This window comes from Bombina bombina, chromosome 10, assembly GCF_027579735.1.
Source record: "Bombina bombina isolate aBomBom1 chromosome 10, aBomBom1.pri, whole genome shotgun sequence".
Classification (NCBI taxonomy): Eukaryota; Metazoa; Chordata; class Amphibia; order Anura; family Bombinatoridae; genus Bombina; species Bombina bombina.
The window spans coordinates 59,644,474-59,663,002 of NC_069508.1; the positions used below are offsets into that span (position 1 = coordinate 59,644,474).

Consider the following 18,529-nt stretch of genomic DNA (forward strand, 5'->3'; position numbering starts at 1 on the left):
ATTTTTCTAAAAATAGGAGGGGAAGAGAACGGCACACCTGGTCCATCCCATTCTTTATTAATAATTTCTGTAAACCTTTTAGGTATTTGGAAAAACATCAGTACACACCGGCACTGCATAGTATTTATCCAGTCTACACAATTTCTCTGGCACTGCAATGGTATCACAGTCATTCAGAGCAGCTAAAACCTCCCTAAGCAACACGCGGAGGTGTTCAAGCTTAAATTTAAATGCAGAAATATTAGAATCAGGTATCTTTCCTGAGTCATTAACATCACCCACTGACTGAAGCTCTCTTTCCTCAGCTTCTGCATATTGTGAGGCAGTATCAGACATGGTTCTTAAAGCGTCAGTATGCTCTGCATTTTGTCTCACCCCAGAGCTATCTCGCTTACCTCTAAGTTCAAGTAGTCTGGCTAATACCGCTGACAGTGTATTATCCATGACTGCCGCCATGTCTTGTAAAGTAAACGCTATGGGCGCCCTAGATGTACTTGGCGCCATTTGAGCGTGAGTCCCTTAAGTGGGAGTCAAAGGGTCTGACACGTGGGGAAAGTTAGACGGCATAACTTCCCCCTCGTCAGATTCCTCTGGTGATAATTTTTTTAAAGACAGAAAATGATCTTTATTGTATAAAATGAAATCAGTACATTTGGTACACATTCTAAGAGGGGGTTCCACCATGGCTTTTAAACATAATAAACAAGGAGTTTCTTCTATGTCAGACATGTTTATACAGACTAGCAATGAGACTAGCAAGCTTGGAAAACACTTTAAATCAAGTTAACAAGCAAATATAAAAAACGGTACTGTGCCTTTAAGAGAAACAAATTTTGTCAGAATTTGAAAAACAGTGAAAAATGCAGTAAATCAAACGAAATTTTTACAGTGTGTATAAAAGGCTAACAGAGCATTGCACCCACTTGCAAATGGATGATTAACCCCTTAGTTCAAAAAACGGATCAAAAAAACGAAATAGACGTTTTTTAACAGTCACAACCAACTGCCACAGCAAGCTGTGGCCCTACCTTCCCCAATAAACGACTTTGGAAAGCCTTTGGGCCCTTTAGAGATGTCCTATAGCATTCAGAGGGCCTTTGAGGGAAGCTGGATGTCACAGTTTGTAATTTTAAGTGCACCAACTGTAACTTTTATACTACAACAGTGGAAAGCCTCAGGTTTCTAGTCAAAATTTAAGCCAGCCATGTGGAAAAAACTAGGCCCCAATAAAGTTTTATCACCAAAGCATATATAAAAATGATTAAACATGCCAGCAAACGTTTTATATTGCAATATCATAAGGGTATTACCTTTGGGAGTAAGCATGATACCAGTCGTTATTAAATCACTGTATTCAGGCTTAACTTACATTAATCCGGTATCAGCAGCATTTTCTAATGTTTTCCATCTCTAGAAAAAATTATAACTGCACATACCTGATAGCAGAATAAACTGCACGCCATTCTCTCGCTGAAGTTACCTCATCTGTGTAATCCCCTCAGACATATGTGAGAATAGCAATGGATCTTAGTTACAACCTGCTAAGATCATAGAAACCTCAGGCAGATTCTTCTTCTATTTACTGCCTGAGATAAAATAGCACAACTCCGGTACTATTTAAAAATAACAAACTTTTGATTGAAGAAAATAAACTAGCTATATTTAACCACTCTCTCCTACAACGTCCTAGCTTGTTGAGAGTTGCAAGAGAATGACTGGCTATGACAGTTAGGGGAGGAGCTATATTACAGCTCTGCTGTGGGTGTCCTCTTGCAACTTCCTGTTGGGAATGAGAATATCCCACAAGTAATGGATGATCCGTGGACTGGATACACCTTACAAGAGAAAAGGGGGTTATAGGTACTGGCAGACAGCTGCCAGTACTTAAGATGGTGGCAATAGTTAGAGGGTGGGTTAGAGAGCTGTTTGATGGGGGATCAGGGACACAGGGATAGGGACAGAGGGATAGGGACAGAGGGATAGGGACAGAAGTATAGGGAGAGGGACAAAGGGTTAGGGACAGAAGTATAGGGATAGGGACAGAGGGACAGGAACAGAAGGATAGGGACAGGGATAGAGGAACAGGTATAATGTGATAGGGAAAGAGAGATAGAGACAGGGACAGAGGAATAGGACAGAAGGACAGGGACATAGGGACAGAGGGATAGGGACAGGGATAGAGATACAGGGATAGGGACAGAGGGATAAGGATAGAGGAACAGTGGGATAGGGGGATAGGGACAGAAGGATAGGGACAGGGATAGAGGGACAGAGATAGAGGGATAGGGACAGAGGGATAGGGACAGAGGGATAGGGACAGAGGGACAGGAACAGAGGGACAGGAACAGAGGGACAGGAACAGAAGGACAGGAACAAAGGGACAGGAACAGAGGGACAGGAACAGAGGGACAGGAACAAAGTGACAGGAGCAGAGGGACAGGAACAGAAGGACAGGAACAAAGGGACAGGAACAGAGGGATAGGAACAGAGTGATAGGGATAAAGGGATAGATGGATATGTATATTTCTTTCATTAAACATTTTGGCCGTGTACGCGGGCTTTATCACTAGTAAGCAAATAAAGAAAAAGCCATACTCAACCAAGAAGAGTTGTACAATTATTTTTTATCAAGCAACTAGGCTTTTCGGTTACTAGAAGCACTCATTTTAATTTTATAGTAACAAAAACGTGTCCTTACTTGGAAGAGCTCAAGAGGCCAGTATCTCCTATTGACAAAGAAGAAAGAGTTTAAGTTAAAACATCATGAAATAGGCAAAGAGGCAGGCTCATGTTACATATTACAAGTATTGATTAAATGATTAAAGGGACAGTAAATGTCTTGTAATTACAAGATTTGTCTGCAGTCAGGCAATTATCACAACTGGTGGCCTGACTGTAGAATTTAAATTTTATTGATTATTTCACCTGTGCTCTAGTTAAGATATAAAGAATACCTGGCCTGTTAAGGGTCCTAAGGAATGGAGTTGAGAAATACTGGTCAAGACTAGTGTTGGCAAACCTTGGGACCCCAGATGTTTTGAAACTACACTTCCCATGATGCTTAGGCACTCTGCAGTTTAGTTGAGCATTATTTGAAATGTAGTTCCGAAACATCAGGGGTGGTGCCAAGGTAACCATCATCTAGACTGTTTGATAAACAGTTTAAAACACTAATCAAGCAGCTGTATGTACTGTTAAAGGATGATATAAATCCTCCATTAATAATTTTTGGATGGAATAGAGGTTATATTGCAGCTCACTTTTTAGCATCTGATGTTTTATAATGGACCATCATTCTCTGATAAGCTCTGAAAATGGAGCTTAACATAATGGTTGTAATGGAGAACAACTTAAAGGGACATTAAAGTCATAATTAGACATTCATGATTAAGACATAGCATTAAGTTTTAAACAACTTTCAAATTTACTACTATTATTTAATTTGCTTCCTTTTCTTGTTATCCTTTGCTGAAAGGTTTATCTAGGTAAGCTCAGGAGCAGCAAAGAACCTAGGTTCTAGCTGCTTATTGGTGTCTGCATATATATACCGATTGTCATTGGCTCATCCATGTGTTCTGTTAGAAACCAGTAGTGCATTGCTGCTCCTTCAACAAATGATACCAAGAGAATGAAACAAATTAGATTATAGAAGTAAACCGGAAAGTTGTTTAAAATTGTATGTTCTACGTAAATCATGAAAGAACATTTTTGGGTTTCATGTCCCTTTAAATAACTTATCAGCCATAAATGTCTATAGTTTAAAGACAGACGCACAAACAAACATTAATTAAACAAACCACACATCTAATAAACACTACACACACACACCTTATAAGCACTACGCATTTCACAAACACTATACACACTAGGGATGGGCGAATGTTTCTAAAAATTAGAAATTTAAAACGAATTTTGATACATTCGTTCGTTCGAATCGAATTTCGAATGTTTATATAACATTCTAACATTCTATTTTCAAATTTTCATTTTCGAATTTTTATTCATTTGAATAATAGAATGTTTAGCTATGTATTCATTCAATTTCAAAATGTAATATTGGAATTCGAATGTGACATTCGAATTCGAATGTGACATTCAAATTTGAAATAGTATTTCTAGTCTACAACTGTGTTTTTTTTTTTGTTTTTTTTTTTGTTTTTTGTTTTTTGTTTTTTGAATTGTTTATTGAAAAAGATAAATTAAACCAACAATGTAGGAGACGCAGCTCCAATACAGTACAAATCAAATACATCTCTATTTCCTTTGTTACATGACAGAGATTAACTTAGCGATAAACAATTGGCAATTGAATTTAAATTCCATTTCATCCAATTTAAACAGAAAGACAAGAAGAACGTAAAGTTACAAAAAAATAATAAACAAGGGAAAGCATCCTTCCTTGGTTACATACTTCTTGAAGATAGGTCCTCTTCTCCTGAATCTAAATTAAGACTCAACTAAATGCATACATAATTCTGCTCGGGCTGACCGAAATAGTCCCTAAACCGCTAAATACTGCTATATTCTAAATGTTAATCGTTAATTTTGCTAGTAAGGATTCTACTAGGAACATTCCGGGAGCCAACTACAAGCTCCTGGTACCTATAACAGGAAATTAAATCTACTATTAACTTCTTATCTACCACTTCCTCCTGGATTTAAGCCATTACGGAGTTCCTATAGTTCCTTCTTTGATAAATCAAACAACCCTACTAGAGATCAGGCGCACAGCAAGGCAAGGCAGAAGGGGGGAGGGCCGAGCGAGAAAGGGAGAGAAGGGGAAGGAAAAAAAAAAAAAAAAAAGAGGGGGGGGGGGAGCTTTCCTATCTTTTTCTTTCCTTCCTCTCCTTTTGATAAAATTTAACCAGGACACACCTCCCCAACATCCCCGTCTTTCCTCTAGTGTTTACCCAACCATAATCTAGGGAGCAAGCCACGTTCTATTTGGCTTTGTAGCCAGGGTGAGGCTTTATACTGCAACACCGCCTGTTCCTGCAACTCCTCAGGAAGTGAAATAATGTATGATTTCCATTTACTAAAAAATCTAGAAACTTGTTTGGGATTGGTAGATCTTGAGTTGTATTGCTCCAGAACCATTTGGTACTGGACTTCTTTCAAAAAATCGGTAAATTTAAGTGATTTATGATTCCTCCAGTTTCTTAGAATTAAATTTCGTGCTGTCAAGATACATACATTAATAAATCTGTTATTTGGGAGAGCTGTCGTATATTTACATAAGAACACTATCTGTTGTAGCGTAACTTTAACACTTGTCCCCATAATCTTAGAGACCCAGAAATTGATCTTCTGCCAGAATTGGGATATTTTGGGGCAGGACCAAAAACAGTGAACATAATCTGTGCGTTCCTTACTACACTTAGGACAGTTCCCTTTTTCAGGACTCCATTTAACAAGTCTAGCTGGAGTGAGATATGCCCTATTAACTAGTTTCATATGAGATTCTTTCCAAGCATGCATATGTGTTGCCCTAGCTACCAGTGACATACTCTGTGTTATAGTCTCGTTCTCTAATCTCAGATTTTCTTTTGCCCATTTTGTGGATATATCTACAAGATTGTTTTGGCCCCATGCTCTCATAATAGCAGTATATGGCTGAGAGATAGTGCTCACCCCCTCGCGATAATAAGTAATTATATGTTTCAGATCTTTATTATCTATCCCCACCCCTGTCTCTAATCTCAGTTTCTCCACCCAGTGCCTAATTTGCAAATAGGCGAAAAAACTGGACCTCGGAAGATGGAACTGGTTAACAATATTCTCGAACGAGTGGAGTCTCAACTGGTTACCATCACATAACTGAATTACATAGTTCACCCCACATTTGGCCCATAGCTCAAATACCGAGGGCTTACATGCTATTGGGAAATTCGGATTACCAATTAAAGGTAGAAATTCTGATTTCCTAAAATCCACTCGAAGTTCCTTACATATTTTCTGCCAAGCTTGTACAACACACTTAAAAGTGACCAACTGGCCTACTTGATCTGGTAATTTACTTGCCGTGTGGTGGAGGATTGCCTTCAAACTAAACGGTTTTATCAGAATAGACTCGATCTCATAAAACGAGATTTGATTCTTCTCGGTGATCCAATCCAAAGCAAATTTTGCTACTGCAACATAGTTATAAAATTTAAAATTGGGGCAGGCCATGCCTCCAAAAGCTTTAGGAAGAGTTAGCTTGAATAGTGAAATCCGTGGTTTCTTACCTTGCCAGATAAACTGGTTGAACGCCCTATTAAAGGTATCTAAGTCTTTTTTATACAGCAGAAGCGGGAGGTTCTGCAGAAAATATAACAGTTTGGGAAAGAGCACTACCTTGATTAACATAATACGAGCAGTTAGGGACAGAGGAAAATGCCCCCAATTCTGCAATTTCAGAATCAGGCCCTTGATACAGGGTTTAAAATTGAGTTCATACCATCTGTTAGGGTCCTTACTTAATGTAATTCCTAGATAAGTGATCTGGGTGGATTCTATAAATGGGTGGGTACAGGGGCCTATAGGTTTACGTATCCACATAATCTCTGATTTTCCGTAGTTAATTTTGTAACCTGAAAACGAGCTGAACAGGTTGCATAGTTCCAATAACCGAGGGATAGATGTCCTTGCATTACTCAGAAAAAGCAGGAGATCGTCTGCAAACAGAGAAAGAACCAACTTATGACCTCCCAGCTGGATACCTTGCATTTCTTTCCTCAAAAGAATTGCAAGTGGTTCGAGGGATAAGTTGAAAAGGAATGGGGATAGTGGACACCCCTGACGGGTACCCCGCCCCAGGATAATATTCTCAGTTAATTCTCCATTCACAATGATTGAAGAAATTGGCTTCTTGTATAATTGTGAAATAAAGCATTGAAAGGAGCCAGTTATACCAAATTTCCCTAGCGCTGTTAACAGGTGGTCCCAGACGATAGAATCGAACGCCTTTTCGGCGTCGATTGTAAGTATCGCGAGGTCCGGTTTAGGGCCAACCCTTTGTCTTTCTACCTTGTTCCAAAAAAAATCAAGAACCAATTGTATTTTCCTAAGATTTTTAACGGGGTTCCTGCCCATCATAAAACCCGTCTGGTCTGGATGTATGAGCTCTCCTAAGGGAGTTTTCAATCTACTCGCCAAGATATATGTAAGGATCTTATAGTCCTGGTTCAAGAGTGAAATAGGCCTGTATGACGAGGTTAGCTCTGGGTCTTTACCCTTTTTGGGGATCAAGACTATATTAGAAGCCGCGAATAAGGGGGATTGGGGTTTATTCCTGATAAAATAGTCGTTAAATAAGTTAACTAACACCGACGGAGTCTGATCAGAGAGGAGTTTATAAAACTCTGCTGGTAGAGCGTCTGGCCCAGGAGCTTTCCCTAGCTTGAGCTTCTGAATGGCTTTCACGATTTCTTCAACAGAAAAGGGCTTATTCAACTCTTGAAGGTCCTCTTTATTAATTTGTGGGAGGGTTAAACCTTGCCAGAACTGTTGTTTCAAGAGGGGATTAATCTGCTTCTCTGCATATAGTTCTTGGTATGACTGGAAAAAGGCTGCTCTAATTGCTGAGGGATCAGTTACTCTGGTATTTCTAGATTTAATTGCTGAGATATAATTTTTTTGCTGTCTTATTTTAACAATCCTAGCTAGGTATTTAGCTGAGACACCATGCACCCCAGCATACAGGGCCTTAAGCTTTAAATCCTCTGATACAGAATGCTGTTTCAAAAAGAGATCATACACAGCTTTACTGTCTTTATATTTAAGCCATTGCTCAGGTGAAGGAGCGGTAAGATATCTCCTATAGTTGTTACTTAGGGTGTTAGCTAATTGCTCCTCTCTTTTCCTCCATATTGCCCTTATTCTTACTACATACGCCTTAATCTCCCCTCTAAAGACGGCTTTCGCAGTTTCCCAAAGAATCTCTGGCCTATCTAAATAGTCTTGATTCTCAACCATATATTGGTACCATCTTTTCTGAATCCATTTTTTAAAATGTGGGTTATTATAGAGATATTGAGGAAAAAAGAACTTATTTATTGAGATTGGTTTCTCACTTAGTCCTAGCTCTAATGAAATGATAGCGTGGTCAGAGATCAAGATATCCTGGATATCAGCCCGCATTTTTATTTTAACCATATGTTTAATGGTTAAAAAGAAATCAATCCTTGAGAAAGAAGCATGTGCCCTAGAGGCGCATGTATACTCCCGCCGATCCGGGTTCTGTAGCCGCCAGATATCTTGTAATACCAGACTCTTAGTAAATCTTTGAAGGACATCTACTCCCCTCGTTTTCCTTGATAGATTTGCTGTCTTTGATCTATCTAGAACCTGAGAGAAAACCAGATTGAAATCACCGACAACTATCAAATTTTTCCCTGTGTGCAGGAACAGTTTCAACCTTAGATCTTCCCAGAAACTTTTATCCATCCTATTAGGACCATACACATTACAAAAAACAAAAGTGGAACCATTAACTTCCATCTCGATAATTTGGTACCTCCCATTTGTATCATTTTCTACAGTTATGATTTTGTAATCAAGTTGCTTACGTATTAGAATTGCTAGACCTCTCTTAGATTTATCATATGGGGTGAACACTACCTCCCCCACCCACTTGCATTTTAGTTTGATAGCCTCCTTAGGTCTGAGATGGGTCTCCTGGATAAACACTATATCAGGTTTTTGATAACCGAGGTGTCTAATAGCTAACTTCCTTTTACGTGGAGATGAAATCCCTCCAATATTCCAGGATAATAGTTTCAACTTAACCATTTAGACTACTGGGGGTGGGAGAGGAAAAAAAAAAAAAAAAAAAAAAAAAAAAAAAAAAAGGGGGGAACTCTCCTCCCCTATCACACTCGACCCCCACTCCCCCCCCCTGAATTCTCCGAAGACAAAATCCTGCTCAGGTAGTAAACTAACTTACGCATAATTACCTCTGTCACCTGGAGAACCGCCATTTAATACCCTTTTGGGGTTCATTCTCTAATCAAAAAGTACCTGAATTACAGGCCTATACTCTTACAATATGTCTTAATCTCTTCCAGCTTTGTAAAACTGCGAGATTCTCCATCTTTCTCTAAAATCACTTTAGCAGGGTACACTAATCTTGCCTTTAAATTGGCCTTAATCAGTTGGGAGCAAAATGGAGCCATTTCTCTACGCTTATTCTGAGTCTCCACCGAAAAATCCTGAAATAGTAAGATTTTGTTGGGTCCTATCATAATATTATTATTCTTGCGGTACAATCTGAGGATATGGAATTTGTCTTGATAATTTAAAAATTTAATAATAACTACTCTGGGTCTTGGCTGTCCCTCTAGATTCCTTCTGGGTTGTCCTAGTCTATGAGCTCTCTCAATTGGTAACCTTACATTATCTATGTTACTGCCTACAAGTTTTGGGAGCTGTGTGGCTGCAAAATTTATCAAATCATGGTACTCCGCAGTTTCCGGGAGCCCCACCACCCTCAGATTATTGCGCCTTGCTCTGTCCTCTAATTCCTCGATTTTAGCTTGTAATACAGGAAGTTTAATATCATGTGTTTTAACCAACTGATCTTGTGTTGCTAATCTATCTTCTGCGTCTGATACTCTGGATTCTACTTCATTAATACGAATTGCAAACTGTTTAATTTCATTCGTAGCCATAACTATTTCTGACTTTAAGGCTTCAAACTGTGGCATAACTAGTTCTGAGATCTGTTGGATTAGTAGAGAGTTATCAGGACCACTTGCCCCTGCATCATTCTGATTGAATATCTCAGAGCTACTCTCATTTGGTTTAGCTTTTTTATCTTTTGATTTAGGTGGCATGCTAGGTGAGGTAGTTTTAGTATGTGAAATGAATCTTTCCATGAATTAAGTGAATAAGTGAACAAAATTAAACCGGGCCCCAGTGCTAAGAATAAGTTACTTCGGGGTGTTTTCAAACTTTAGGTCCCTTTAAGTAAGATATAGGCCTAAATCCAATAGGATAGACACTGAAACAAGTGAGTGAGTGCTACACAACCTGAAACAAAATTATCAGGCTAATCTTATTAAGGTCAGTCTTGAACTATATGCTAAATCAAGGGGTCCTATTCCTTCCCTTGTTCTATCTCCCTTCTCTCCTTTCCTATTCTAAGTGAGATTAAACGAGATTGTGGGTACCAAACAAGCAAAACAAATACAGTGATATAAACACTAGTCTATAATTACAAGTAGTGTAATAAAAAAAAGACAAACAGTGACTCAAATTTCAACACCTTCTGGGAGCGCAGCAATAAGGCCCCTTAGAGGGTGTGAATAAAGAAAAACAGGTGAAAATAAGCATACCACCTCACAAAATAATGTTGATCTCAGTTTCCTAATTCCACGCAAAAGTAGCAGACTTGGTTATTCTGCCTAGAAATTCTTAGTCTCTGTATGGTAAAAAACAATATGCAGTGTAATACAGTAGAACATTTAACTCAAAGCAGATTATATCAACCTTTTAACCAGACTTTTTTTTTTTTTTTTCAACACTTTTTCATAATTGGGTTTTGTTATATTGCCCAGGTCTGATTTTTCCAGATTGTACAGACCCTAAGGCCAACTTCTAGGGAACTTGTCTCTCAGATATATAATACCTTACAAAAACATTAGACCCACAAACTCAGTTATATGATCAGGCCAACCCAATTGAGGGTGGGAGATAGTCTCTTGTTATGTTAAGCAGTCCCTTGTTCGAAAGGAAGCCTTTTTGTTCTGACCAAGTTTTTTTAAATCAAGGGAACTTTTCTCCAATATGTCCAGGTGGTGTGTAATTCCCCAGGGCCAATTATAGAACAGTCCCAGTTGTTCAAAAGAATAGGGGGATATTATTTCCACTCACACCTAAACCTTTATATTTAGGAGAAGGAAAGTTTATTGTTAAGGTGTGAGGAGTTTTTTTTTTTTTTTTTTTTTTTGTCCTTAGCTTTTTGCCTGGGATAGGGCCTCTTTTACCTCGCTATATCCAGCTTAAACACAGTTTTTGAGGGAGGTATTTTAGGAAGTCTGGTGTATGTTGCACAGTAATACACAACGTATCCAAGCTCACATAAATGTACATGTATTAGAGGATCTTACCAGACCTTAGCGGCAGCTATCTTCCCCATAATACCGGCTCTGCTTGAGGCATTTACCTCTCTTCCACTACTGCCAGTGAGTCCCAGCCTTCCTGGTTCAAGCGGTGGTTACAGTGCTACACGGCTCCTTAATGCGGGACTTCCTACAGCAGAGTGCCGTCTTACCGACTGAGCTCCAGCGTCCTCTCTCTGCCAAGCCCGCCCGTGATCCTCAGCTGCTTCCGACTCACGCTCTGGCCAAAACACGCCTCCAGAAGACGTCACCGTCTGGGGTAACTTGCCGTCCTACCGGACCAAGACCTTTCTGGAGGGGTAGATATACAGCTGAAGTAGGTAGGGAGGCCGCCGATCTCAAACACCTCCAAGATCTCCGCCTCGAGTACAGCAACACTATCTCCCCTCCTTTTCCTGGCGGTAGACCTGAGCAGTTTCCACGGGATTCTTAAAATGTTATCTGTCCCATAGCAGGGTAGAGCTGTATAGGAACGCCACCTGGCGTCACGACTCAGCACCTGAGTCAGTCTGCTGTTAGGGACCGGCTTCTGTAGAAAGTATCCAGACCAGGTAGCTTCTCTCTGGCCAAGGATAAGCACAGGTGGGGGGTGATCGATAATGCCCTTCACGGTAGAGCAAGATGCTAGCGTGCAGGTAGCTGCTAACTCCTCCCCTTCCGGTCTCCTCTCTACAACTGTGTTTAATAAATGTAATATTCAAATTCGAATGCTACCTTCGAATTCGAATGTCACATTCGATTTTGAAATAGTATTTCTAGTCTAATACTGTGTTTTAAATGTGATATTCGATTTGAATGTGATATTCGATTCGAATTTGACATTCAAATTCGAAATAGTATTTCCAGTCTAATACTGTGTTTTATAAATGTAATATTCGAATTCGAATGTGACATTCGAAATAGTGTTTCTAGTCTACAATTGTGTTTTATAAATGTAATATTCAAATTCAAATGTGACATTTGAATGTAACATTCTAATTCGAATGTGACATTCGAATCCAAATGTGTCATTCGAATTTGAATGTGACATTCGAAAACTGTAAACAACATTCGAAAATCGAATTTTTAAGAATATTCGTTCTTATCAACATTCTATTATATAAATCGAATTTCTACAATAACATTCGTTCTAACATTCGAATTCGGATATAAACACATTTGCCCATCCCTAATACACACACCACATATATACAGGTTTGCAAACATCTCTTTATAATAGACATTGGGTGGTTAAAAATATTACTTTAAATAACAGATATTAAAAAAACTAAATATTCCATAGTTTTTCTTACTTTTCCTATTAAAGTGCTTGACTAGAAATGTAATGATGGTTCCAGCTAGAAGGATTGTAGCAAGTGACCCTCCAGTGTACCACAGCAGTTGTTTACCGAATGAGAATGCAAGAGCTGCAGGAAATAAAATAATAATAATAATAATAATAATAATAATAATAATAATAAAATAGATAAATAGTCAGTGCTCAGAATATTTTAGAATATGGTCATTAAAGGGATAGTAAAGTCCAAATTAAACTTTCATGATTCAGATAGGGCTTGCAATTTTAAACGGTTATATTAATATACTTTTTACCTCTATAATTTACTTTTATCATCAAATTTGCTTTGTTCACTTGGTATTATTTGTTGAAAGTTAAACCTAGGTAGGCTCATATGCTAATTTCTAAGCCCTTGAAGGCCTCCTCTTATCTGAATGCATTTGGCAGTTTTTCACAGCTACAGGGCGTTAGTTCATGTGTTCCATATACATAATGTGCTCATAGTTATTTAAGAGTCAGCACTAATTTCCTGAAATGCAAGTCTGTCAATAGATCTGAGATAAGGAGGCAGTCAGCAGAAGCTTAGATACAAGGTAATTACAGAGGTAAAAAGTATATTTCTATAACAGTGTTGGATGTGCAACACTAGGGAATGGATAATAAAGGGATTATCTTTCTTTTTAAATAACATTTTTGGTGTTTACTGTCCCTTTAACGAAACAAAAGTGACTCCATTAACAGAACTGAAGCATTTATTGCTTAATACAATTCTGATTTCTAAATTAATATAGTAACTGCCCTTAAAACATTCAAATTGAATCTTGCACTGCTGGTTTAGTAGCAGTGGTGGTTTTAGATCTTAAAGGGACATGAAACACAAAATTTTTCTTTCATGATTTAATTCAGCAAATCTACTACTGGGAACTAACTGAAAGTACCAGGTAAGCCAATGAAAAGAGCCATAGATGTGCAGCAACCAATCAGCAGATAGCTCCCAGCAGTGCTTTGTTGCTCCTCTGTCTACCTAGGTATGCTTTTTAACAATGGATACCAAGAGAACGATGACAATTAGATAACAGTGGTAAATTGGAAAGTTGTTACAAATTGCATGTTTTACCTGAATCATGAAAGGAAAAAAAAGGGTTTATGTCCCTTTAACTGTTCAAAGCACAGCTCATACATATCTTATACTTTGTATACTTTGCATGTTGCCTTTTGAAAGAGATGACACCCATCTTTTATATAAGGGGTCAGATGCCATGGTGGTATCAGGTGATCACTATAGAAACCATGATCAGCTGAAACAACTTTATGCATAAGGGACAAAATCATGGAGGGATACCCACCTGCCCCCCCCCCCCCCTCCACACACACACACACACACACACATATAAAACCCTTTATTTGAACAAGGCAATCCACCTTTTTAAAAAGAGTACTCCTGTATATTTACATCCATCAGGTGATTAAAACAGAAATGTTAAATACCTCCTAGCACTAGTCCTAATCTGGGAGTCTGACCATTGTACAGAAGTCCATATTATGCCCCCACCACAGAAACATATCATAATACTGCTCAATTGTAATAGGATGTCCTACCATTCATAGCTGCCATCTGATTGATACAACCATAAGCACCCACTTGAGTCAGCCTTGATGAGCCATTGTTTTTAAAAATGTACAGCATGAAACTCTCTCCTGTTGCACATGGTGCCACTGATATCATTTTTTTCTGGACATATTTAGCATTTTGCATAACTACCACACATAAATATGTCTATGGACGCTCGTTATTGTTACTGAACTGGGGATTTCTTGCAGCAAAGAAAAACCATCCACATCATCTTCAAACTATGACAATTCTTAAGATTAGAAGGAATCCTATTTCCTTGATGCGTATTTTAGCAAGGTTGGAATTTGGAGAATTGGTAACTGAAATAACTCAGTGTATGGTGAACATCTGGATAAGATCACTTACCTTTACACTCAGGAGCTTTGTCAGACCAGAGACCCGAAGACAAGCAGTACACATGTCTTGTTCCATTTAATGTGAAACCTTCTGCGCACTGATACTCACACTCAGACCCATAGCTGTAATTCCCATTTGGATGAGAACAGTTCATAAGTCTTGGATGAGAACTTGGAAGGGAACTGCATGTGATCACTGAAAAAAATAATTAAAAAAATCTTTCTATAATAATTCTTAAAGTTTGTATCAAGTTTGACTTGTCCCAGATTTTAGAAATGCTTAAAACTCAGCTATAGATGGTTTTGGCACTCTTGTCTATGGTATTCCAACCTATAAAAAGTGAGTGCATTTGTAATCGTTAAGCTACCTGAATAAGAATGACATTATATTTGAAACATGATTTTCTTAGAAAGGACTTGGCAAAGACACAGAAACTATTAAAAAACAGGTATTTCTAAGATTTTTGTGTTTGTGGGTGTATGTGCACATATATACCTTTATACAGTATGTTTGTATACCTATGTGCCTTAGTGAACAATAAATAGCAGCTTGCTCCGAGTGTCAGTGCAGGTTAAGACATCCCCAATATCAAAATTTGAAGAAGGTAATGTCCACAGCACTGAATTGTGATTTTCTCTTTATTAATTATACAGACACCAAGCAACATTTCGTGGTATTTCACCCTTATTCATGCTTGCAAATATATGTAACAGTCATCTTTTTAAACCCTCAAATTCATGCCAATCGCAAATACATGTTACTCTATTGCCATCTAGTGGTCAAATTACTTCATTACACTTAATACAAAATGATTAACTGACGTATCATTTTGCTTATTTATTTTCATTATTCATGTTGCAATATAAATAACAATGTTTAGAGTCACAGGACAACATCAGAAAGTCTTAATATTTCTCTACAGTACATATGCTCCTAGTTATCTCATAAATCTACAACATTGAAAATTACTAAATAAATAAATTACTAAAAAAATACTGACCAATAATACTCCCTATTAAGGCCCTTAGATATCATCGAGTCTAGCTCATGGATCCAATACATTTCTTTTTGTTTCAATAATCGCTGCCTATCAGCCCCATTACTCTGGGGTTGGACACTATCTATCACTTGCCATCTTAGGGCTAGTTTCCATTGAGGTAGTAAAGTTTGGAAACTGGTGGTAAAGTAAAGTCTATGGAGAATTGTTATGTTAAAACCAGTTTCCAAACTTTACCAACTCAATTGAAACTAGCCCTTATTTGGCTAATCTGATGTCCACATTTCAAGAAATTGTTAGAGACTGGTGCTTCCTGGTTTTAGAACAATGTTGACTCATCTTGTCCCTTACCATGTGGGTGGTCTCGCCTACATAGATAAGAGAACAGGAACATTTGATTAAGTACACAACATATGATGATTCACATGTGTATAATTTATTGATTCTATACTTTTTACCACTCCGAGGATGAAAGAAAAAGTTCCCTTTAATCATTGAGCTGCAACTCATGCAATCTAGGAATGGGTAGCAACCCAAATGTTTCTGAGTTAGATATGTTTGTTTCTCTTTATTTCTTGTTCCAACATCTGTAATTGTTAATTGATCTCACAAATTTTTACTCTCTTGTAAGCCATTAGGGGGGGATTTTGAAATATTTCAGTATTTCTATTACACTCCTGTAGTATATGCCAGTGCTTACTTCATTTGTGCCACTTTTTCAAACCAGGAAGCACCAGTCTCTAACAATTTCTTGAAATGTGGACATCAGTTTAGCAAACTAAGATGGCAAGTGATAGATAATGTCCAACCCCAGAGGAATGGGGCTAATAGGCAGGGGCTATTGAAACAAAAATAAATGTATTGGATCCATGAGCTAGACTCCATGATATCTAAGGGCTTTAATAGGGAGTATTATTGGTCTGTATTTTTTTTTGTTGGTGTGTGAGAGTGTATGCATGTGTGTGTGTGTGCACATGTATATACACCTTTATGCAGTATGTGTGCATACCTATGTATGAGAATGTATGTATGTGCTTGTCTGTATGTATGTATGTGTATGCATGTATGTATGTATGTGTTTGAATATACTATATATACTGTCCTTAATACAGTATGTGTGCCTACCTATGTGTCTAAGTGTATGCATGTGTGTGTATAGGTGTGTGTGTGTGTATATATATATATATATATATATATATATATAGATAGATAGATAGATAGATAGATAGATAGATAGATAGATGATAGATAGATACAAATAGTACCCGCTCTAAAAAGGATATTAAGGTAATTAGTAATGGAACACCTGACTTACAAAATATTGGCAGATGAACCAGTGCACGGAACCCATAAGGCCATAAAAAGAGGGTTATGTGTATACCTTTATAAACCCTATTGGTAGATGTGTACTTATATATGCTCTATAGGTTGACCGTAGATGATGATGTTTCTATAATGTGTAAATATATAAGGGTAATATGATTTTCCTTATAAATTGATTTTCTATTACAATTTTAATTTTAGTTAATATTGAACATTTTGTTTCAAATTCAAATTCCCACTCTCCAATTAATTGTTTATATACATATGGACATAGGAATATAACATTTAACTCTTAATTTTTATGTTTGTGAATATGCACTATGAATATGTGTGAGAGTAATCCTTTGCAGTATATTTCACCGGAATCAAATTATGAGAAGACTATTTAAGTTGCCTATATGCAACCAATAGTATGACGCTTGAAAAAGCCCAATACTAATTACCAAGGGTGAAACGCGCGTTGCGTGAAGGTCACGCCTCTATGAAGCTAGAGGCGTGGGACGCAAACCTGGGATGATATCGGCCTGTTTGTTTGTGCAGGTGAATTACAGTGGAGTATACAGTTTATCGGAGAAGGAGACGGAGGGGCAGCTCTGACTACTTTAACCGCATCACCGTTAAGAGGAATACTAACCTGGTCTGGTGAGCTGTAGGCTATAAGCCTTGAAAAACCCGGTCTCTTATGCATTTGTGTATGGACGCTGTGCTGACTTCTCTCTGTCCGCTTTTGCACTTAGGATTTCCAGTGCTTTTTCGCCTGTGCCTTTCACTTTTTGTATATACTACATCAAGTTGCTTAAAAGTCTGTGTGCTTAACATTCATCTTTGCTACAACAAGTCGCTTTGATACTTTGCTGATACTTTGCTTATAAGTGACTGTGTGCTTAAATATTCCATCTTTGCTACGAGTCGCTTTGATATTTTGCGGATACTTTGCTTATAAGTGACTGTGTGCTTAAGCATTTCATCCGTGCTTTGCTATGGGACTTTTTTGCATATGTTAAATGCATGAGCATATTGAGGATCTCACATATGCTTTCAAAATGATTATGCTTTACGTTAATATAAGCGTGTGATCATATTTATTGTGATAAGATTTTTATTATTATTATCACTGTTCTGTTTGAATTCCTGTGTATTTTGATTATAGTATAGACTTAGTGATATTGATTGTACTATTAGTATATACCAGTATATTTCGTTATATATGGCCATATTTTCCCTAGTTTTTAGGATTATTCACAACTATTGCTTAGTTTGGTTATTTATCCTATACATGTGTGATATTTATAGAGGAGGTTATTATCCAATAAATGCCCTTCTCTGATCTGATCTGGTGGCTTCCTGTGTTTATTTATACACCCATTTAATGTAGTGATTTGGGTTTTCTATTTAGTTTGTGCTGGATTAACCCATCTTTTTGTTTTCTTACTTGTACTATATATATATATATATATATATATATATATATATATATATATATATATATATATATACAGTATGTGTGTGTGTGTATATATATATATATATATATATATATATATATATATATGTCTGTCTGTGTGTGCATGTGTATATATGTGTGTGTATATATGTATGTATTGGTGTGTGTGTATGCATTTATGTGTGAGCATATATGCATGTGTGTGTGTGTATGAAAGAACTAAACTGGCTGAAAAGAACTAAACTAGCTGTCGCTGGAATCCAGACGCTCCCTCCATCTTTCCTGCCTTGTGTTTAAGAGCCTTTCTGGGAAGCTCCCACCCTACCTGAGCAGAATGCTCTCCCCAGCTATTCCCACCTCCTATAACCTCCGATCCCGTACCAGCACATTATTTAGCTTGCCTCAATACAAAAAGAAA

The 18,529-nt window shown here is 37.7% G+C and overlaps 1 protein-coding gene across 2 annotated transcripts in view; it reads right to left on the reverse strand.

Moving 5' to 3' along the window:
* Positions 1–18,529, reverse strand: part of LOC128641451 (P-selectin) — a 119,687-nt gene that overhangs the window by 17,984 nt on the left and 83,174 nt on the right. For both annotated transcript variants that reach the window (XM_053694091.1, XM_053694092.1), the window contains exons 9-11: positions 14,357–14,542; positions 12,395–12,508; positions 2,699–2,726 (exon numbers count right to left, since the gene is read on the reverse strand). In XM_053694091.1, coding sequence (XP_053550066.1) covers positions 2,699–2,726; positions 12,395–12,508; positions 14,357–14,542 — 328 coding nt within the window. The remainder of the gene's footprint in view (positions 1–2,698; positions 2,727–12,394; positions 12,509–14,356; positions 14,543–18,529) is intronic.